We start from the raw sequence: 23306 nt of genomic DNA, 5'->3' as shown, positions 1-23306 counted from the left end.
GGACATGAGGAAGTTCTTCACCGTGAGAGTGGTGAAGCCCTGGAATGGGTTGTCCAGGGAGGTGATTGAGGCCCCATCACTTGGAGGTGTTTAAGACCAGGCTGAATGAGTCTCTGGCCAGCCAGAGCTAGTGGGGGGTGTCCCTGCCCATGGCAGGGGGGTTGGAACTAGATGATCCTTGTGGTCCCCTCCAACCCTGACTGATTCTATGATTCTGTGATCAAGAGCAGCCAGAATAAAATTAGCATTACCGTATCCAAACAGCTTATGACATTTTTAATTGCTTGGTTTGAGTAAATCATGAGAACATCAAAAAATAAAGAACAAAGTCAACCAGCCTGGGGCAGTCCATGACACCAAAGTTAACTGCAAGCTACAATTCTGTTTATCAGCAGCAAAAGTAACGGCTGGAACCAAGCTTTTCCTCACGTTCAGAAACTACCTACTCTCCACATTGCCCTACTAACTTCATCTCAACTGCTCTTCAAAATCACCTAGATTTTAGAGATCACACTCACATCATCCCTTGCAAACAGATTTGAGGCACATGAGGTTTACCCTCTTGGCAATACTTACTGAGGGTTTTGTAGTCTTCTCGTGCTTTGTTTGCTCGGATAAAGGCTTGAATTTTTATAACATCATTTATCTAGGATTAAAAACAAACAAAACAAAACCCACAAAAAAGCACTTGACTTCATTCTGGAGAGTGTGCAAACTGTCAAGCATTGAATTAATTTAGCGAGATAGCCCCTTACATGGTTTCTGAAATACTGCAGACGATCTCTGTAACGTCTTCTGGCTTGATACATCCTGGTCAGTGATTGAATCTAGAGGGGTAACCAAAATACTCAGATAAAAACCTTTCCTGTGAAGTTCATTACTCAAAAGTTTACCACAGAAGCCATCAGGAAGCCTTCGCTACCTTCACAACTTGGTCCTTTTGTGCTCGTAGGTAATCCAAACGGGTCTGATACGCCTTCCTCTGCTTGTAGCCACGCCACTGGGACTGCAAACAGGAAACAGGCACCAACATGACTTTACTTATTAAAGAAAAGCCATTGCAAATCTGAGTTTCTTTCTGTTCCTCAGCCTCCAACTTCCTTTTGGCTATGTAAAACTTGAGGAAGACATGCTTGTCTTTTTACGAGATACACAGTGTGAATGAAGCCTTAACTATTTCACCAACTTTCATCATAAGAGTCTTGAAATCACCCTGTGAAGAGTCCAGGCCTTCTGAAGCCCACATAAGAGATCAAGGAGACAGCAAATCAGTCAATCAATCTCATTTCTCCGACTGGGTTTTGCTGTGGTCTCTTTCTCAGTGGGGGAGGGAAAGCAGAGCCTTTCCTTTCAAACCACCACACAAGGTGACAGTGTTCTGCACGTACAAGTTTTAAACATAATTGAAGAACATCATTACCTGAATGCAAGTGATTGCTGGGACTTGTTTCTTCAAAAAATTCATTCTTGAGTTGAACTCCTGACGAACAAGATAGCCTCGACAGCAAGCCTGAAGTTTTGTAATCAGGTTCTCGTTGGCCAGCCACAGCTGCTCTCGGTTGTATGCTGCAGTGACTCCAGATATGATGCTCTGGATTCATGCCGTGGTAGGAAGACGCAGAAAAAGAGAATGGATATACAAGGAATGGTATGTACTTCATCTTTCTCTGTTCTGCTTATGAGAAACTTTGAAGTTGCCTTTCAATAAACATTAACACCATGGTCCTTCAGGACAAGTGTTCCTGAAATGGGGCAAGGAGTTCTGACACATACAGGCAGGGAAATAAATGCATGGATATACAGGAAATGGGATGTACTTCATCTTTCTCTACCCTGCCTATGGGAAATGGGATGTACTTCATCTTTCTCTACTCTGCCTATGGGAAATGGGATGTACTTCATCTTTCTCTACTTTGCCTATGGGAAATGGGATGTACTTCATCTTTGTCTACTCTGCCTATGGGAAACTTTGAAGTTGCCTTTCAGGAACCATTAACACCACATCCAACAGGACAAGTGTTTCTGAAATGGGGCAAGGAGTTCTGACACATACAGTCTGGGAAATAAATGCATTGCTAAGTTCATTAAGACAACTATAGTGTTGAGGTGTTCTCTCTTAGAGCTGCACTAAAGAAGGGAAAGGCAGAAAGGTGAACTTCTCAGAGAAAGAGCATGTGTTATCTGCCATACCTGTATCTCCTCCCGTGACAGCTGTGTGTCATTTTGCACAAATTGCACGGGTTCATCCCATCCTCCCTCTTTGGTCCGCAGGTTATGATAATAATGATAGCCTCCTCTGACCCAGTGTTTCACCCATTCGCTGCCATTGCCACCTAAAAGCAGAAAGTGCCCTGTTAGTCTCAAAAAAAAACCCCAGGTGTCTTCTCTTTCCTGCAATATAGAAGTTACAACTAGACACATTGAATCCACATGCACAGATGCTTCTTCCTCTGAGAAAGAGAGGGAATACTTCTGAGATCCTAATGACCCGCCTGGTGGATGTGGGGAAGGCTTTTGATGTAGTCCACATGGACTTCAGCAAGGCCTTTGACACTGTCCCCCACAGCAAACTCCTGGCCAAGTTGTCAGCTCTTGGCTTGGACAGCAGCACTCTGCACAGGGTCAGGAACTGGCTGGAGGGCTGAGCCCAGAAAGTGGTGGTGAATGGTGTTACATCCAGCTGGTAGCCAGTCACTAGTGGTGTCCCCCAGGAATCAGACCTGGGCCCCATCCTGTTCAATATCTTTATTGATGATCTGGATGAGGGTATTGAGTCCATCATCAGTTAAGTTTGCAGATAACACCAAGCTGGGGGGAGGTGTTAATCTGTTAGAGGGTAGAAAGGCTCTGCAGAGGGACCTGGACAGACGGGCAGAGTCCAAGGGCATGAGATTTAACACATCTAAGTGCCAGGTTCTACACGTTTGCCACAACAACCCCATGCAGCGCTACAGGCTGGGGTCAGAGTGGCTGGAGAGCAGCCAGGCAGAAAGGGACCTGGGGGTAATGGTGGATAGTAGGTTGAATGTGAGCCAGCAGTGTGCCCAGGTGGCCAAGAAGGCCAATGGCATCCTGGCCTGCATCAGGAATAGCATGGCCAGCAGGAGCAGGGAAGTCATTCTGCCCCTGTACTCAGCACTGATTAGGCCACAACTTGAGGACTGTGTCCAGTTCTGGGCCCCTCAGTCTAGAAAAGATGTTGAGTTGCTGGAATGTGTCCAAAGAATGGCAACAAAGCTGGTGAGGGGTTTGGAGCACAAGCCCTGTGAAGAGAGGCTGAAGGATCTGCGGTTGCTTAGCCTGGAGAAGAGGAGGCTCAGAGGAGACCTTATTGCTGTCTACTACTACCTGAAGGGAGGTTGTAGCCAGGTGGAGTTGGTCTCTTCTCCCAGGCAACCAGCACCAGAACAAGAGGACACAGTCTCAAGCTATGCCAGAGGAGGTTTAGGCTGGATGTTAGGAAGAAGTTCTTCACAGAAAGAGAGATTAGCCATTAGAATGGGCTGCCTGGTGAAGTGGTGGAGTCACCATCACAGGAGACTGGATGGGGCACTTAGTGCCATGGTTTAGTTGATTAGATGGTGTTGGGTGATAGGTTGGACTTGATGATCTCAAAGGTCTTTTCCAACCTGGTTAATTCTATTCTAAGACCTCATGTAAGAATTTACTAAACACAACACATTGTACAAGTGGAGTATATTCTACTAGTGTCTTTTTTTGTTTTTCAAACCTTACTCCACAAGGCATCTACAATTGCCACCTATAACACAAGACTTCTTTCCAGAGGCTTGTTTTACCTCTTGTTGCAATAATCTTGAATTTATTTCACTAACAGCTAGGTACTTGAGGTTTACCTGCTGCCATTTTCCTTCCCTTGACTTCTGACAGCTCTCGGTGGTACGTCTCAGCGCATTCTGGAGTGACTCCATACAGCCCAACATCCGGCAAACGCAAAGCACTCAGGGTCTGGCCAACATCACCATGCTCTACTGCTTCATTAATGGCCAGAATTCCTAATGAGACTTTGACAACACAAGGAAGCAGGTTATCAGGGCATTCAGGGACTCAGTGACTCACAGCAAACACAAAAACAGAACAGAGCAAGGCAGCACATTTACAGTTGCAAGGAGCAAGGGGAGGTGCGTGTATATAGACAAATGTTTCACTGCATTTAAATACAAAATATAAGCAGAAAACCAACCAGCCAACTTGCAGTACAGAGGTCTCTTCAGTATGGAGTGTCCAGACATACCACTGTACCTGACAACACATAATTTATGTGCCCCAAGTACCATTATTGTGCTCATTTACCACCAGTATTTCTCAACAACTCACAGTGTAGAAGTTTTAGAAGTAGAAAGCAAGATTTTTATCAGCATACCAGAGATGAAGAAACAGAATGAAGAAAAATATAAGGTGACCATAAAGCAAGAAAAGAGTTTACTAATACTGCACAAGTCAAGCAAAACAAGCAGACAGGTGCTTGAATGTAATGCATATACAGAGAACAGGCTCCAAAACCCCCATGTTTTGTGGAAGAGAAAGCCTCTGTCAGAAACACAAAACAAAGTGACAAACAAAAGGAAAAAAATGAAGAAAAGAGCAGTTTCTGGAGGCTGAAATGGCCTCACTATAAAGACTGGGAGGTAATGATGGGTGTGCCAGTCCACCTGCAAACTGCTAAGGAGCAAAGATGGGTATCACCCATGTGCATTACTGTCTGTGTTTGAAACAGATGTGAAGTAGTCTGGAAATACTTAAGAGAAGCCAGAGAAGCCAGCAGTATGCCACATAAACAAAGTGTGTTAGGAGCAAATGACAAACAATTTGATAGAAATTTGCCCAAAGAGGTAACACAGTCACAGACAAATGTGGTAAAGAGGCATATCCCCCCAAAGGTAAGAAATGTAATGTTTGCAGAGTCTGACACTCACTCTACAAAGTAAAATTACTACAGCACAAGTGCATTTTACTTCCTTTGCCATATTCACCTGATATTCCTAGTTCCTAACCTTTACTTAAGTAGGCAATATTTGGTTGGTAATAGGGACTGACTGCAGTATTAGATGACAATACTTACATCGCTCGGACTCCTCTGTGTCCTTGTTTGCCCTGTGAATTCCATCCTGAATTTCATCTAGCCAAAGCACAGCTGTTTCATCCTGTGTGTCCTGAAGAGAAGTGAGTAAGAAAAATATAAAGTCACAGAATCATTAAGGTTGGAAAACATCTCTAAGATCGTTAAGTCCAACCATCAAACCGACACCATCATGCCCAATAAACCACGTCCCAAAGTGCCATGTCCACAGGTTTCTTGAACTCCCATAGGGATGGTGACTCCACCACCTCCCTGGACAGCCTGTCCCAATGCCTGATCACTCTTGAGGGAAAGAAATTGCTCCCAATATCCAGCCTAAACCGGCACAACTTGAGGCCATTTCCTCTTGCCCTGCTGCTAGTTCCTTCACCAGCTTTGCTGCCTATCTCTGGACCCTGTCCTTGGAGTGAGGGTCTCAAAATTGAATACAGTATTTGAGGTGCAGCCTCACCAGTTCCCAGTACAGGGCAACAATCCCTGGTCCTGCTGGCCACACCATTGCCGATCCAGACCAGGATGCTGGTGGCCCTCTTGGCCACCCGAGCATATGTTGATGGTTCACGTTCAGGTCCTTTTCTGCCCAGCAGTTTCCAGCCACTCTGCCCCAAGTCTGGAGTATTCATGGACTTCTTGTGACCCAAGCGCAAGACCTTGCCCTTGCCCTTGTTCAACCTCATACATATACACACGCCAAGGATAAAAGCATCACTATTGTTGCAGAGTAAAACAACCCATACTCAAGAGTAACTGACATAGGAGTTCCATGTATCAGAGAGAATAAGACAACTTCAGTCTAACTGACTTCCACACAAGGGTATCGTGGGCATTTCTGACTAGCTGGGAGCTTTATGGCATTACCAGACTGAACACCAGCTCCCAGTCAAAAACTTTTCTCAGGAAACAGAACAAAGGAGAAATTCTGCCAATGGGAATCATTCCAATAAGCAAAAAATACAAGGCCAAGAACTCTGTTCCAATTAGTCCTAAAGCTGCACTTGCTAGGGGGACACAACTTCCAGAAAAATCAGTTAGTCCTTTGACAGAACACAGCTACCCAGAGTTCTTAGAACAAAAAGCTGTCCAATGCACATCTGTGTGCAGGAGCTAATAACCCTTGGGTAGCTACTGTCACATCATGCTGTTCTTGTCCACACCCACAGACGTTCACAAGCATGTACAAACTAGCAGACCAAAAAGTGCTGTACATACTGTGGCTGAGAGCACATACAGAACAGTCAAAGCCACGTTCTAAACCTTTGTTTTAACAGACTGCTTGTCAAGGAGCGGGGATCACACAGAATTTTTGCTGGAATTTGAACAAGTCAAATCAACTAATGGTACATGCCATGTCCAGGAGGAAAAAGACAAGTGTTTAGCAAGTCCCAAAATATACATAAAGAACAATGACCCTGCATTTGCCAAGCGTAGCTTCTCCCCACCCACTGGTGCTTCCTGTAGGTAACTGCTGAAAGGAATGCTAAGACACAACAACTACCCCTCTAATAACTCTGGCTGTACAAACAGAACACAGGAAACATTTACTTCTAGTATGGAATAATCATCACACTGTACAAAAAAGCCACTATTTACAGCGTTTGAGAGCCTTAGGGCCAGGGTGGAAAATAAACATTTCATTATATACCCTCCACATTTCCCCACTGTTTGGGTGGGTCAAACTGACATGCTTCATGATCTTCCATTCAAGAGACTAACATGTCTTTCACTGGCAGATTCCATCTGAAAGCCCAGACAGTCCCCATAAGAGTACCAGCAACAGCTCAATACCTGTCCAGGAAGGTGGGGAGAAAAAAAATAAAAATCAAAGAAGCCACTTCTACTGTAATCTCTACTAGCAGAAGTCAACCCAAAGACTCCCCATTCACAGAAGCAACTGAATGACATCTTGTGGTGAACTGCCATCTCTCTCAGTCCCAAGGTACAGAAATCACTTGTTAGTAAGAAACAGCTGACCTGAGATAGTGACTATTTCCCCCACAATGTTACTTTTTAAGATGACCTTTCCATTTCTAAAATTACTGCCATGCTGCTGGAAGAAGCCCTAACTAAACATATGCCTAAATAAGGTGATTTAACAAGAACTTACCAGCAGGCCCTGGCATAAGCTTAAGTCACACTAAAAGAGTTCATTATTTCATTCTGACTCAGCGGGAGGAAATGCTTCAGCACAAAATGGGTTCCTGAGGAACATTAACCCTGTCACGACTGCAGTAGGAAGGTGCTTAATAATTTTCATCAGAAATGCATGTAGTTTTCAGCTATTGCCATCAGCTAGCTTATCTTTAGTGAAAATAAACTGAAATAAAACAAATATTTAATTTTTTTTTAATCATCAAGTGGTCGTTACCATCCAGACCTTAGTCTCTACACAAAAATTCTGCACCTCTGGTAGAACAACAATCTCCCCAGCAGAAAACAAACAAACAAACAAACCCTCTCAAGCCACTGCAAGCAGAGATGTCTGCTGCTACTTTGTAAATAAGTAAGGGGGAAAAAAAAATAAAAAATCAGTATTCCATCCACACTACTCAAAAATCAGTTGCATACATACACGGGCACTCTCATTATCATTCCTAAACCTGTCAGATGAGCCTTGCTCTTCCTCTCCCCATCACAGAATCACAGCATGTTAGGAGTTGCAAGGGACAACCAGATGTCACCAAGTCCAATCCCCCTGCCAAAGGAGTTGTAAAGGTTTTTCCAGAGGTGCATTTAATTGCACTCACCTGTGCTTTCTCTCTCTTGGCTCGAAGTAGTGTATCCTGGTAATGCTGGGCTACCTTTGGGGCTACACCCTCCAATTTTGCTGCAGGTATCTGTAAGGCTTGAAGAGTCTTTTTCGAGTCCCCTTCATCCAGAGCTTCATTGATAAGACCAATTGCCAAAATCCCTAAGGAGGAAAGTGTAGGGAAAGAAAACACAAAGTTCCATTACTGGTCAATGATAATCAGCATTGCTTCAAAAGAAAAATGCAGTTAGCTCTTCCTAAGGCAGGTATGGGTTGAGAGGTACAATGATCTTAACAGAAAATACTATTTAGCTAGTAAAGAAAGCAAGACTACTACTTCTCCACCTAAAAGTAATCATAATGCCTAGGCACTGCAAATGAAAGACAAAAGAAACAAAACAAAACAAACACTGCAACACACACAAAAACCAACCAAACCAAACACACCAAAAAAAACCCAACCCTAAAAACCACTCAGATACAGTACATGCAGGGATAGAATTGAGTCCTCAGATACCCAGCTTAGGGTCACTATCAGAGAATTATCAAAGTCCAAACAGCTAGAGTTTCATACATTACGGATTTCCAAAGTTCTGGCTTCTCTGGGAAGAAATCTTCACATAAAGCCAAAGATTTGCATGGAATACCATTTAAAAATGCAGTAGAAAAATTCTATTAAATATATGTAGTATTAGCTGCAATATCAGAGATGTGGATGATATTCAAGTACAGCAGAACTTACCATTCAGTTAAATAAACTGAACAAAAAATAAGGTACCTTATAGCTAAAAGCAAACAAAGCCTACATCATACGTGTCCTAACTACAGCAACCATCTCCTGCAAATGACAAAATAACTTTAATTGAGATGGACCCTAGAGGTCATCTGATTCCATCTGAACCCTAATGATCCATTCAAATTATGGCTTGATCACTGCAGAACAGGGAGATCTCTTAAGCAAAAGAAAGTAACGAGCTCAGCGTGGAGATTTCCAGCTTTGGTTAATGTATCCAAAGATTGTGACTTTTTACTCTACACAGAAAAGAGAATCACAGAACAAAAGTTTATATGAAAACCAGAACATCTTAAGGAGGAGGTGTTGTTTGGATGAAATAGAGATCAGGGGAAAATGTATGTTGAGGACACTGCAAGAACCAGGATGACTAAAATGGCTTCTGTCAAAAAGCAGGTATGATAACTGCTTGACTTGGGAAAGGGAACAGAATCCAAGTAGTAATTCTCTCCATTAGTTTGCTAATATGAGCATGACAAGCCCACTCCATGAAACAAGAACATGTTACAGATCCTCAGTAAGAAAGCCTTTTTTAACTTAACTATTTACTTTTGATAGTGGAAAAGAAAACTACATGCTCATATGCCATTGAGTACCTTCTCCAAATGATTTAACTTATGCACAGACAAGAGGTAAAGTGTCCTTGCATGAGGGCATATATGAAGATTAAAGAATAAAAAATTTCCTGTGAGAACAGCTTCTCTCATTACAGGATCATCTGCACTTCTTTTCACAAGTTAAGGAGTGCTATAAGAAACAGATTTGGGACTACACAAAATTTTAGACTTTGGGTATGACCTCTTACAGAGAGAAGATGTCATGACACTAGCATCCCGGTGTGTGCAGGCACTGGTGTGTGTCTGTGTGTGTGTGGTTTCAATAAATCTGCTCACGTGACCCAAACAGGAAAGCCAGCATCTATTTGGAGATTCAGGAAACAACTTAATCATGATAGCAGCCTCTTAAAATTTAACCCTGTCTAGAAGGTGAGACACAATTCAACAACTACACAACAAGAAGTGGCAGAATACACCTGTTCATCTCAGTGCATGACACAAACTTTATCATCGCCTCCACATTCGTGACAAGTCTCTCCACTATTATGATGCAAGGTTTGAGCTAAATATTATGAAGATGGGTTGAAGGTGAATGTGATGCTACTTGAATATGTAGGAGGCTCCCAGTACTAAGCATAACCAAAATAATACTCCTTTAATTAAATTGGGGGGGGGGAAATCACAGAAAATTAAATCACCTGATGCACAACCTTAGAAGAATCTAAGAATAATTGTGCTTCACTCTGCTATTTTCAAGGACTCCTATCTCCACTCTGGATTTCAAGTCAGCTAATACTGTCTTGAGAAAGACCTGTTCCAATTTCCTGGTTTGCTGAAACTTTCATCATTAAGCTCAATCCCAGTCTTTTATCACTTACTTTCATGTTCTTCATGCACAGCGATGTTCACACGATCAACACATGCTTGGATATCATTCCATGTGATGAATACATTCCCTTCTGCACGTGCTTGAGCCTTCAACTTCATCAGATCATCAATATATCTGTGAAAGGATGAAAAAGAAAAACAACAATCATCACATTGCTACAAGCTGGCCAGGGCACATACAACACAGCATGAGAATTGTACACAAAGTGAAAGAGGCAAGAGGAGGGTTGAAAGTGGAATAAATATGGAAAGAGGGGAGAAAGAGGAAAGGCTGCATGCAGGATGGTCAGCCCAGATGGAAAACAATCAACAAAAGGACTGAAACACTGAATGAGGGTCTAGGGCAAAGAACAGGGTGGGTGAGCTGGCATAGTGTGACAAACTAATGGTGCCATAACATGGTTTTAATGTGAAATTTGTGAAAAAGAGCCAAGACAGTACTGAAATCAGACCAGTAAGAAACAGTAACTGCAACACCAAAATGCAAGAGCCAATGGAGATTAAATTGATTCCATAACAAGGAATGTTATAAGGATGTAAAGTGTAAGAGGGGAAAATATGCACCAAGTCACAGAATATAAGCAACATCAAGGACAGACATGATTCCTTGTAATACCCACCTCTGAGAGTTCTCATCCTCAATGTTTGTAAGCCCTGTGACAGGACTACTTAGCTGTTTCCACACTGAATTCACATCCCCTGAATCCAAAGCCCTATTAATCAGGGCTACAGAAGACAGCATCTCTACAGCAACAGATAATTCTGGATGGGTGAGGTTACCCTGCATTCAAAAAGCACAACAAATTAATTCCACTCCCTCTTTTACAAACTATTGCTGCACAGAGAACATACAATAGAGTATTTGCCAGAACAGATATATAACAAAGCAAAGGGACAATCTTTGTGAGATAGAAGTACGAAAATTAGTATCAAAACCAAAGCTAGAACAACAAATAAGAGATTAAAGTAGAATCTTACAGGGCCAAGTAGCTCAAGACTTAAGGATTAAGCTTCACACCAGAACAGACTGAACACCAAAGCAGCTTCTATGAGAGCTCAAGACAGATTTGTTTCTGAGACCACAATTAATGATACAGACAAGATAGACCCACAAGAGAGAGAGTGGCACTTGCTTCAGGGCTCTGTTGCTGCAGGGTGGCCAGCTCCCTTTGGTAAAGATCTGCAGCAAATGCATAAACCTCTGGTAACTGGGCCTCTGGATTCATCATTTCTGCCACAGTCTTCTCAGCATCACCCACTCGGATTGCAGAATTAATTCTGGCTACTGCTGCCAGCCCTAGAAATTCAAACAGGCAGCATAAATAAAAAGGAAGACAGACAGCTAAGTCTTCAGTAACAAGGGCACTTTGATTCTACCCAATACCTAACAAAAAAAAGATTAATTTCCTATGTTGCAGGAAATGACTGAAGCTTTCTGATCCATACTTCCCCAATTAGCTTTCTATTACTGCAGAACAACTGACATAGAGAATATCTTCTTTTAAATAAAGCTTGTGCTTAGTACCAGTCACCTTTTTGCCTGGTTATCAAAGGATTCTTTTGCCATTTCAGTCTTATCATAGTATGAAGCCTCATAAAAACAAAATTTTGGATGGGTAAGTAATAACAAATTTTTCTTCCTGTCTACATCTACCTTGCATCCATCCTGCTCAAGGCAGTAACAGACACTTCACAGTGGGTACAGATCAGCTAATTTTAAAAGAACATAAGTAGTTAAACACCAAGCTCCATGCTGAACAAGTAGGTTATTTCAGAGGTAGCCTTCTAGCTACTAGACATTCAGTATTTTCCTCTTGTACTCTAAACCCTCTCTCCCTAGATATCTAGTGGTCTCCTTTCTACTTACTATAAATGGAACTAATTGCTCCTACACAGCCAGAATTGAACATTCTTCTCTAGAAAAGAGCTCTGTATCAGGAGCATCAGTCAAGAACCAATCAGCCATCATGATCTCCATTGTATTTGCTACCTAATGTTTAGAAACAGTTAAAGGTTCTGTAGTTCAAAGTAAGATTTATGTCAATGGTCAGCGGGTAACCTGGCTTTCACACCTAATGGAGCCATCCAGGTTTTCTTCACATATGAGTTTTCATGCTATGGATCTGAGTACTCTAGAAAAAGAGGTTATTTAAGTAATTGTGAAAGTACTATGTTTTTACAATATTTCAAATTATGTTATCTCCAGCAGTATTGTAACAGAAGGATAAAAGATGCTACAAATCATAAAGGCAAGCATCTCTAATACTCTTAGCAGCCCTGAAGTACTTAAAGAACATTCATAATGGTTTGAGAAAGACCTCATGTATCCCCAGATCAACCCAGATCCTGTGCTGTCTTGGCCTTTTGATCACCTCCACGGTCACTTTGCTGCAGTTACTTCTGCTGATCCTTACTTTGCTGATACTGTTGTGCTGCCCTGTTAGCAGCATCCACCCCCAACTGCAACTCTTCCTTCTGCAGTGGACCTGTAAGGCCAGCCTGAGGGAAAAAGAAAAAAAGCAGAAGGGTGAAATGATGTCAGGGTATTCACTTGAAACAGCTCAAGATAAAAAAAAAAAAATCTGCTTTTCCTTAAAACATTCTAATGCTACACAGTGACTGCAAACAAAGAATGCCACATACACAAGGAGGAACAAATTCCTCTACAGGTTCCCAGTTCATGTGCTAAGACTGTAGGTGTATAACCTGATCAGGATTAGAAGTGCAGACCCATGAACACAGCAATTAAATGCAAAACCCAGCTTCCAAAATTATGTAACATTTAAGATAAAGATGACAATTTTGTGGGAAGATTCCTTGTACATGAGCTGTGCGCTAGAGTGAAATTAGTACGTGTGTAGCTTGCCATGAAGTGACAGATTAATCAATGTTGCATTTTACCTTTGAGCAATCAAAAATGGACAACAGGACATTTTGGCACACACAGACATGCTTCTTGGACTGTATGAATACACACACTGAATGCAAATAGAAAACAAGACTGAGTGACTGGGGATAGGGAGGGTTTAAATAACTTAGGTAGTAGCCATATAGGTCAGGACCCTTCACATAGTTCACGCATTATGGATGACAGTTCTCAAAAGCACCAACAGACCACATTTATGTAATAAGACCTTTCAATTATATTCTGATTTTGCAGTTTAGAAAATAGGTCAATGCAGTTTGGTTTTGTGGCTACCAGTAACAAATGGCCAAAGCCTTTCCAGTCCTATTTCACCCTTAGAGACATCTTTGGACAGCTATGATGAGTTTCTGCCACACTAAAAGCTTGATAAGACTTCCTAAAAAGCCCAAATTTTCCCTATGTTATCTTCATTGTAGGTACCAAGAAATAAGTTTGTGAAGACCTTTATTCAGACATAAGTGACAAATCTTCTGAATTGCAACAGCTGTGGGGCAAAGAGTGTGCAGCAGAAACCCTCATACACCATGTTGGGAGTGAGGTACCAGCAGTACACACCCGCTTCAGCACCATCATTCACACAGAATCCCAGGTAAGGAAACAACGCAGTAAGCTGGCTGATTAGAAAGAGTACCCCAAAGTAGCACATTCATTTTAAGGAACTATTCTCCAAGGAGCATTCTTTAGCTACTGATCAAACCTATCTTGCATCACACCATAAATAAACGATCGAGAGTGGCTCTGAATTACTGCTCTATGCCTTTCAGAGTGAGGGATCCTTCTGAACAAAGCAAAGCTGCACTTCAGCAGAAAAAGCTGCAACAGACTACAAAAGAAAGCTATTATATAGCTACCTAGATCTCCACATATATTGATACAGATAGATTCTGAGGAAGTTCAGGGAAGAGGACATGTTAAGTTACTATAAATGTGTGTCCTTCTGAGCCTAATGTCCTAAGTGGAAGACTAACCCAGGTCCTATGAGACAGGCACAGCCACATAGCTCCACATAGTAGGTACCTCCTACTGCAACTGCATCCAGTCCTGCTCCATAACAAATTATACAGCAGTTGGGGAGCTGAATGAATGTGCTAAAGTCCAGCAACAAAACAAAGACGACTCTCTTTGAAAGATGTTTCTTATTTGCAGTTATACTCAGGAAGAAAGGTGAAAGGTGGTGGAGAGTGGAGGGAAACCCTAATGAATTAAGGTAGTCTAGACCTTCCCTTACCTCCTGTTTCTGTTGTTTATCACTCAAAAACTGCTTGAAATACCAGTCACAATTTTCTCGTAGCACTCCTCGGAGTCCCAGGGCTGCCGTTGCCAAAGCCTCATACAGCGCTAACGCGTCCCCTCGTTCCAAAGCCGAGTCAATCTTTGATATGGCTGCATGTGCTAGCAACAGTAAAGCAGATTTGAGAGAAAAATTAAATGAGGAAGCTCTATGGTTTATGTAACCAGAAAGAAAAACTCATAGACATGACAGATAGCAAGTTAGGTTATGTAATCTGAATGGAACACTTCCAAATTCAACTGCATAGAACTTGAAAGAGAGGCTGAAGGCTGGAAATAGTGTGCATTACTCAAAATGAAGAACTGAAAGGGCCAGCAACATGGACAATCCATTTCCAAAGGGAAGGGGCAACAACAGTCAAAATGAATTCACAGGTTGCATTGGGTTGGAAAGGACCCTCAAAGGTCAGCTTAGTACTAATAACAAGTTTAAAAAACAAACAAACAAAAGACCCTAAAAACCCCAACTGAACAAAAACCAACCACAAAATCCCCCTCACAAAAACAGAGGAGCTGCCTTTCAATTTTGTTCACACTACAGAAAACCAGGAAGAACACAGATACAGAATCATTTTTAATATTCTTTTACTTTAGCATGATACCTACTGTTCACTTTATTGATGTTCCCCTGGATCTCAGCTTGGGTCAGAAGTTCTTCATACACATCTCTCTCTCTCTCTGAATCTTCTGAGGCAATCTTAAGATGAAATAAAAATTAATCAACTTTTTGTTTCTACATTTTCCTTTGCCCTCATAGATCTTCTAATTGAAAAGCTCAGGGATGATAACTCTCTATATAGGGCTGTGATAGGTCATAGATAGGCTACCTCTATGCAAAAAGAAGGCCTAGAAGTAAATACATCTAAAGTAGGTATGCTGATATAGGCAGCCTAGGAACACCCTATTTCAATGTACTGGCTCTATATGAACATGCAGCAAACCTCCAGAACACAGAAAGAAGTACAAATAGCTGGACATTTGATACATGGTATGGGCTCCTGAGAGCATCAGTTGATCATTTCAGCATCAGTTGATCATTGTCAGGAACACATACCTAAATTGAATTAAAATACAGGGATAGCATTTCCCACGGATAAAGACTGGCATGAATTCTGTATCTGCATGGCCCATATTTCAGACAGCTAAACAGCAGCCTGTTTTAACACAGCTAACTGCTGCTGCCTGTCTTCTGTGATAGGAAGAGAGGTTACTGGGGAACACAGTAGACTACCACCAGGAATAAATCCACCTAATACCACATACAGGACTGTAAGATACATTCTGAGAATTCCTTGCACTTTATACTGCAATACAAAATTGCAATGCATGCAAACAGATGGTTTGAAAGAAGAACTGATCTACCCTGTTTTTAGCATTCTCCATCTTGTCTTGCTTTGCCCTGTAGAGAGTATCTTGGTAAGTGGATTCCAGGTGATCATCAAGATTTATTAGCATGGCATTAGGGTTCTTCATTGCCATTAGAGTGTCAGCTGGCACTCGACGGTCGATAGCTTCATTAATGGCAATGACAGCAGCATGTACTGAAAAACAAGCCACAGACTGCTGGTTAGTACCAAACAACAGCTCCATTACAAATTGAGAACTGGAAAGAGTAGAAGAATGATCTGGAAATTTGCTAGAAAGCAAAAGAATTATCCAAGTACCTCTCATATCACCACAGCTTTGTGTTACTGACAAGAAAATTAGCAGCCTATTTCCTAGTACAATACTGCAGCTAGTCAAATCACCATGTGTCAGAAATAAAAAGGGGAAAATTACACAAAGGCCTATGAAAAGGCTAGTACTGTCTTACAATACAGTGCATTAAAATTTACACTTAAAAAAAAACTTAAAGAGTCTAATCTGATTTGAATGATCACATAAAACACAACTCCATTTTTCCTTACATGCTGCTTCATCCACAGAAAGTTCATTTGCAAGAATTCCTCCAATCTTGCTGAAGGCAGGCATCTGAATACCATACTTTTCCAGTTCAAGCCTCATATTACTGATTTCCTCCTCTGAAATCACACACAAGAAGAGTGTTATGAAGGCTTAAACACATTAGGAATAAGCACTGCTACAGCAAACAAACAAGTTTAAGTTAACTACAATAAACTGCAATCACTGCTTAAATAATACTTTGACTAGAACTCAGTAAGGGCAATAAAATCAATGAAAACAGATACACATCTTGCACATTTTTCTAAAATCTAGGGGAATAATCTGTAGTCTTTCTTGCTAGAAAACAACACACTACTCCACTGAGCTGGAAACAGGCCCCATCACTCTGAGGTGCCTCATGTCAGGAACATGCACAAGGATTCTTTATATAATTTTTTTACCCTGTAAAGAGAGTATGCTGAGAAAACACATGGATGATATTGAGTCATGCTGCTGCTAAACACTATAAAACTCAAAAAGGGTTGATTGCTCAGCATTTTATAGATACAGTCAACAGCTGTTATGCAGGAAAACAAAGTGTATACACCTTGTAAATCAGATGCATGCCCTCAAGCAGGAACCTCACTAATGCAAAACAGAATCTGACAGTTTTGCAAAAATCAAGGAACTGAAACTCTGAGGAAGCACGTGGGCATGAGACTTTGTGCTGGAATCTCCTGCAGCAGATCAGCTGCCAACCTCTTCTTCAGCTGATGGCACCTCTACTTTAAAATGTAAAGGAGGGTTAGAGCCATTTACCAAGTTCCAAAGAGAAACCTCTCCCAAGGGGATGGAGACAAGGTTTCAACATTTTACAACACTGGCAAAAAAAGTTAAGAGGCTGTTATTTCTGCAAGTGATGGGTAGCAAACAGGAGGCTATCCAACAGCCTGCCTCAGAAGCACCAAAAGCAAACCCTTTTCTTAAATTACTGTAACTCCTCACAGCCACTAATTTTTAATTTAATTTACATGTAGGCTATCTAGAGGTACAGCTCTTTAACTGAGCTGTACAATGCCCAGTAGGGTAGGAGATAAAGGCAGCAAACTTTGTTATTTTACTACCTGTGAAATCCACCTTGCCATACAAATCCTGAATCTGAGGGGCAAGACCCAGTTTGAACAGGTACAGGCTAGAAAAGAAAACAGGCAAAAAAAATACAGAATTAGTTTATTTTTTCCTTGAGGTTCTGACAATGACAAAGATAATTTAATGAGATACAGATTCAAGGAGCCATTCAGAAAAGCCAAAATAACTGCTCATAATCTCCAAGAGGTTGAGCTGACTCATCTCTTACTCCCCTCAACTGAACATAACTGGTCCACCACTTTGAAGTCCTCACTGAATTACACATTGATTGAGGCTAGAAGATTGTTATACTCAAGCTCCCTCATCAAATAAGGTCACATAGGACCAGGTTCCTCCAGATCATGTCCAGATGGCTTTTGAATATCTCCACATACAGAGACTCCACAACTTCTCTGGCCAACAAATGAATAGAATAGAATAGAATAGACCAGACCAGGTTGGAAGAGACCTTTGAGATAATCAAGTCCACTCATTGGTCACCCCCACAGTAAATAAAATATCTTTTAACATTCAGAGGGACTCTCCTGTGATCAGGTTTGTGCCAGTTGCCTCTTCCCCTTTCATGGGGCACCACTGAAAAGAGCCTGGCTTCATTTTCTTTGCACCCTCCCTTTAGATAGCTGCACACACTGCTGAGATTCTCCCAAAGCTTTCTCTGAGCAGTCCCAACTCTCTCAGCCTTTCCTTACAGGAGAGATGCTCTATCCATTAATCATCTTAGTGTCCCTTCCTTCAATTCTATCCAATATGTCCATGTCTTTTGTGGTGGCCCACACTCAGACACAGTACTCCAGTGCCCTCAGTGGCACCGATTGATACACAGATTTACATATTGCATTGGGTTGGAAGGGATCCCGAAAGGTCAACTTGTCCAAACCCCCTGCAGTGAACAGGGAAGCCTCCAGCTAGATCAGCCTGCCCAGGGCCACATCAAGTCTGATTCTGAGTGTGCCACTAGGTCAGTCAGGCAGGACTTGTCCTTGGATGTGGCTCACTAAAATGGTGTTCATGTAATCACTTAAGAGAAATGAAGGGATGCCACCTCAAAGATGGAGGAATCCATACAGCTAAGGACAAACAGGACTGGGGAAAGTGAAGCAATGAAATATTTAACTCTGCCTCAGGCAGTAGAGAGGAGTGGGAGAACTGGGATGAGAGGGCAATAATCACAACATACACCACTGGTTTTCTTTCCTTCAGCATCCAATTTGGCCACTGCCCAAGGCAAGATACTGCCTTCATGGACCTTTGCTCTGACCTGGTAAGACTGTTCTGCTAGAAAATTTATCCTCATCCAACCTTTAGTTCAGCTCTCTCCCCTCTTGCTTTTCAGCAAGATTTCAGTAGCAGCTAAATTTCTGCCTCTGTGTCTTACCTGAGTGCATGAATGCAATAGATGCAGCGCGGCATGTTCTTGCGATCATAGATATCTGTAGTTTCTGGATAGAATATCTAAAGATAAACCAAAGTTAGCAGTCTGAATGACACTTGCTCTATACAGCCAAATCACACAACCCTGAAAAGCCAAATTATTCTGCAGTACAATAACAAACCAGCCCACAGAACAAAAGTCTCTGAGCTTCTCTGCCCTGACCCAGTATTTCTCCTGCCAACCCTTCCTTTTGTTTCTGCCACCTAGACCAGGGCTCCCTTTTTCCTGCCCAGTTTCTACACACATGGGTGAGTTCACCCTTTCTGTGTGCACACCAAGATACTGCGTCATGAGGTATGAGTGAGGACTTTGGTGGAAGCCAAGAGATGAGAAATAACACACCACAGGAGAAAAGAGGATTTTTTTATTTCCTTTTTTCTTTTTTTTAGTAAATGGGGTTGAAAATCAAGAGAAGAGACAGTGACAAAGGGAAACAGAGACTAGCACTGAAGTGCTCTGCATAATATATTTGCTCTTACTTGGACCCAAAAGTTTTCAGTCTCAAATGCAAACCTTTTCAAAGTTTGAACACAAGGGGCTAATAGTGGGAGCACTTCATTCAGAAGTGCTGACAAGGCACATTACTTTCTAGCTCCTTTCTGTCACCTATGAGCACAAAATAGCACTGCTCTTTCTGTAAAGGCAAGAGCAACTGAAGGACCCTCACAATTCCACAGCACCAGTTTTTTGGCTCTCATGCATGGGAAAATACTTTAAGCACCAATATCTCTGTCAATGTACTGGACCTCAGCCCAGTTTCTTTAACATCTCCTCACACATTTATTTCCCCACTCAAAACCTCTTACATCTGAATATCTTGCTTCATACCTGGCACTTAACTTCTGTCTAGCTCCTCCCTCCTTTATTTTCACCTAACAACTTTAACAGCATATTTCAGTATTTCCTAATCCCAAATTAGCTCTTGTAATATCACCATAAATCTCAGCAAGGCTCAACTAGTAAATCAACAAGTTATGTGAAAAACTTTGCCAAATATCAAGTGCTCCATTTGCAAGCATGTATGTAAAGAAAACATACATGAAGTACACAGTGTTGGTTTTGGTGAGACTAAGCATGACACAGCTTACCAAAAAAAAACCACCAAAACTCAACCAACTACCAGCCACAAAAAAATACAAACCAAACCAAACAAATAGGCAAAAATCCCACATGTCACACTAAGAAAATAAAGTACTTATTATCCACATATGCAACTTGGCAATCAGCACAGTGCTACCACAGTTCTATATATTTTCAGGCAACAATGTTTATTAACTCAGATGATTTTATCTTCCCATCTCTAGTGAAGCCAGTAAGTTATATTTGAATTACCTTGGGGAGACCAATCTCAGCCATGGCATTCAGCCACTGGATTACATTATCTGTGTGCCGGAAGTGGAGACCAGTTGCCTGAAATAAAAATGGGCAGGAACATGAAAAAGAGGACAGCAAGAAACAAAACAGCACAGCTGCACGAACAGCAGGAAGGGTCAGCAAGACAGATTGTGAAAACAATCTTCCCTGTGCAATTATACTGACTGTGTATGACAAGTTTTTTCACATGATATAAAGCTGAGTCCACAGCCCCTCATTTAACTAATGTTCTTCTAGAGTGAAGATGGTGGCTCAGGTAATAATAATATAAACTAACTTTGTGCTTATTTGTTCACAGTTCTCTGTGTGCTCATTTTCCTATTTGAGATGTCCACCTAAAGCAGTAACTATGGCCAATAGCTCTCACCTTATATCTAGTCTGCTCCCTATCATAGATTTTCTTCACAGAAACCACTTTAGGAGAGAAGAAGTTTCCAAGTTTGGCCAGGTAGACTCCATTTCTCAATCCTTCTTCCAGCTCTGTTGTGGGAGGCAGCTCCTCATTCAGACAGGCCTCCATCCATCTGAAAGTGCAAGAGGAACAAAGTTGGGTCACGTGAGTGTATTTCCAATTTGTGAACATAACCCCATGCTGAACAAGTTTCACGCTGCTACTGCTGTCACACTCTAGCACACTCTTTACTTAGCATGTACAGCAGGTATAGCACTACCACACAACTCATGTCATTAAAATGCTGGTTAGTAACACTGAGAACAGAATATTAAGGAGAAGTGCAGAGTCCAGTACCTGGAGTTTCACAAGCAATTAAGATACCATCTCACCATCATGTTTCTCCTTCAGCCATGATTTAGTTGGTACTAGCCTCAACACAGCAGGCAACCTTCCCTTTTAACTAACTTAAGTCTTCCTTAAATCTTTGGAGAAGAGAAGGCTGAGAGAGGACCTTATCAATGCCTACGAGTATCTGAAGGGTAGCTGTCAGGAAGATGAAGCCAGTGTCTTTTCAGTTATACCCAGGGATACAACAAGGGGCAATGGAAGTAAACTCAGTCACAGGGAATTCTGTCTCACCATCAGAAAAAGCTTTTCTGTGAGGGTGCTGGAGCCCTGGACCAGGCTGCCCAGAGAATTTGTGGAGTCTCCTTCTCTAGAGATCTTCAAACCCCACCTGGATGCATTCCTGTGTGATCGGCTCTAAATGGTCCTGCTTTGGCAGGGGGGTTGGAGACTCAATCATCTCTTGAGGTCCCTTCCAACCCCTACCATTCTATGATTCCTCTTGAGTGTAGGCTTATCTCACAAGCCTTACTTCACTTACATTAAGTATTCACTACTTATTCCATGACTTAGTACCACTTATTCAAGTTATTTCAGTTGATCCCATAAATGTCCAACAAAATTGCCAAATCTACCTTCCTGACCTATATAATTCCTCCCGCTCCACTAAACATTTCAAAAACTGAGGAAAAAAACTGGAACAGGCATTATTCTCATCATAACAGGGGGGTTGGAACTAGATAACCCCTGAGGTCCCTTCCAACCCTAACAATTCTATGATTCTATCATGATAACTCATTTCTCTTATCTTGTCTCCTTCCATGGCACTTAATGGTGTCAGATTAGAATAGCAAATTGTCTGAAATGTCACTGTCCTCAAACCAGTGGAGCACCTCAATATTTCCTCTGGACAGAGATACTAGAGGCTGTATAAACTGCAAGCTCAGCTATGCAGTTTCTTTTAAAGACAACATGCTTCCTGGTTGTTCTGTGACCTGAAAAAGGGAGAATGTGGCCCATGGCTGTGCAGCCAAAGTGTTTTCATTAGATCAAGCCTTGCTTGCAGCTGAAATCTAAAACTCTTACACAATGCATGAACCTTGGATCAAAAACCGTAGAAAAGTGGCTTTCAAGACAATATTGGACTGGAAGAGCAGAAGCCAAATTAATTAGTAGAAAAATTAATAATGTGTCTCACAGGAATGATGACTCAGAATCACAGAATATAAATGGTCAGAAGAGACCTCAAAGATCATCCAGTCCAACATTTGACCTAGCACTGAAGGGTCAGCACTAAACCATGTTCCTAAGATCCAGGTCCACAGGCTGCCTGAACACCCCCAGGGATGGTGACTCCACCTTTGCCCTGTGCAGACCATTCCAACATTTGAGAATCCTTTCAGGGAAGAAATATGTCCTAATACCCAGCTTAAATCTCCCCTGGAGTAGCTTGTAACCACTTCCTCTAGTCCTGTTGCTTGACACCAAGGAGAAGAGACTGGCCCCCTTCTCATTCCAACCTCCCTTTTAGTCCACAATGCTGGGACTAAAACATAAGCAAGTAAAGGATCATGCTTGAACCCAGTGAAGAGAATTTTCATATTTTAAATACTGTTTCAGATGCATACATGACTGTAAACTGTTCAGCGCCACATTAACCTAGGCAAAATGGCAGGAAAAACAGCATACTGGATGCAAGTAATAAAAGGTTAAATGGGTAACTGCAGTAAACAAACACAATTTCACAGAAATCAGTCTTGTAATACACACCTCTGAAAACTAAGTAGCTCTGCTAACTGACTGAAACTGCAGACATTTTGTATCTACAAAGCGTGAGGCTTCATGTCTCTCAATATTCTGATTAAAATCAAGCACTGTATATACACTAAAAAAAAAAAAAACAGTTCATACATACTAAGAATTAACAGACATCTCCAAAGAGTGTTTTCATGGTTCACTGAACAGTGCTGTTTCTAACACATTTTGGCACAGATTCATGCTATGCCCCCTCCTTGCAGTTTTCCAAGAAGTAAACATATAAATCGAGGCTGGCACAATTAGAGGCTAACACCAATATTAGCATAACTATAATTAACACACAAGTGGTCACAGCTTGAGTAAGAACAGGACTGTCAACCTAGGCTTTTGACATGGTTACATACCAGGTCACTGATCCAAGCTTATCTACAGACTGAGGGTTATACCCTAAAAGATAACTGTGACACTGAAGAACTGCTGAAAGAATACTCAGAATTCAATAGAGGTTTTACAAACAGCTTGATTTCACCACTGCTGTTTTGGTTATGCAGATTGTTTTCAGCACCTGCATTCCTCTCCAGATAGCACAGAAAAATGCAAAGTTATTTCAAAAGGAAAAAAAAAAAAAAATCATTACTATTCCACAGTTGCTTATCATAAGTACCTACAACC

The 23306-nt window shown here is 41.6% G+C and overlaps 1 protein-coding gene across 2 annotated transcripts in view; it reads right to left on the bottom strand.

The window, feature by feature from the left end:
• IQGAP1 (IQ motif containing GTPase activating protein 1) overlaps positions 1-23306 on the bottom strand; it is a 63145-nt gene that overhangs the window by 18219 nt on the left and 21620 nt on the right. For both annotated transcript variants that reach the window (XM_054169287.1, XM_054169288.1), the window contains 20 exons: positions 20505-20661; positions 20096-20173; positions 18707-18783; positions 17307-17374; positions 16206-16319; positions 15661-15839; positions 14905-14995; positions 14237-14400; positions 12497-12581; positions 11216-11379; positions 10703-10863; positions 10073-10197; positions 7843-8006; positions 5081-5171; positions 3855-4022; positions 2191-2333; positions 1421-1591; positions 923-1006; positions 756-827; positions 577-646 (listed from right to left, as the gene is read on the bottom strand). In XM_054169287.1, the coding sequence (XP_054025262.1) occupies positions 577-646; positions 756-827; positions 923-1006; positions 1421-1591; positions 2191-2333; positions 3855-4022; positions 5081-5171; positions 7843-8006; positions 10073-10197; positions 10703-10863; positions 11216-11379; positions 12497-12581; positions 14237-14400; positions 14905-14995; positions 15661-15839; positions 16206-16319; positions 17307-17374; positions 18707-18783; positions 20096-20173; positions 20505-20661 (2426 nt within the window). The remainder of the gene's footprint in view (positions 1-576; positions 647-755; positions 828-922; positions 1007-1420; positions 1592-2190; positions 2334-3854; positions 4023-5080; positions 5172-7842; positions 8007-10072; positions 10198-10702; positions 10864-11215; positions 11380-12496; positions 12582-14236; positions 14401-14904; positions 14996-15660; positions 15840-16205; positions 16320-17306; positions 17375-18706; positions 18784-20095; positions 20174-20504; positions 20662-23306) is intronic.

This window comes from Dryobates pubescens, chromosome 17 (genome assembly GCF_014839835.1).
Source record: "Dryobates pubescens isolate bDryPub1 chromosome 17, bDryPub1.pri, whole genome shotgun sequence".
Lineage (NCBI taxonomy): Eukaryota > Metazoa > Chordata > Aves > Piciformes > Picidae > Dryobates > Dryobates pubescens.
The sequence above is the reverse complement of the archived record's forward strand: the minus strand, read 5'-3'. Positions and strand labels throughout refer to the sequence as shown.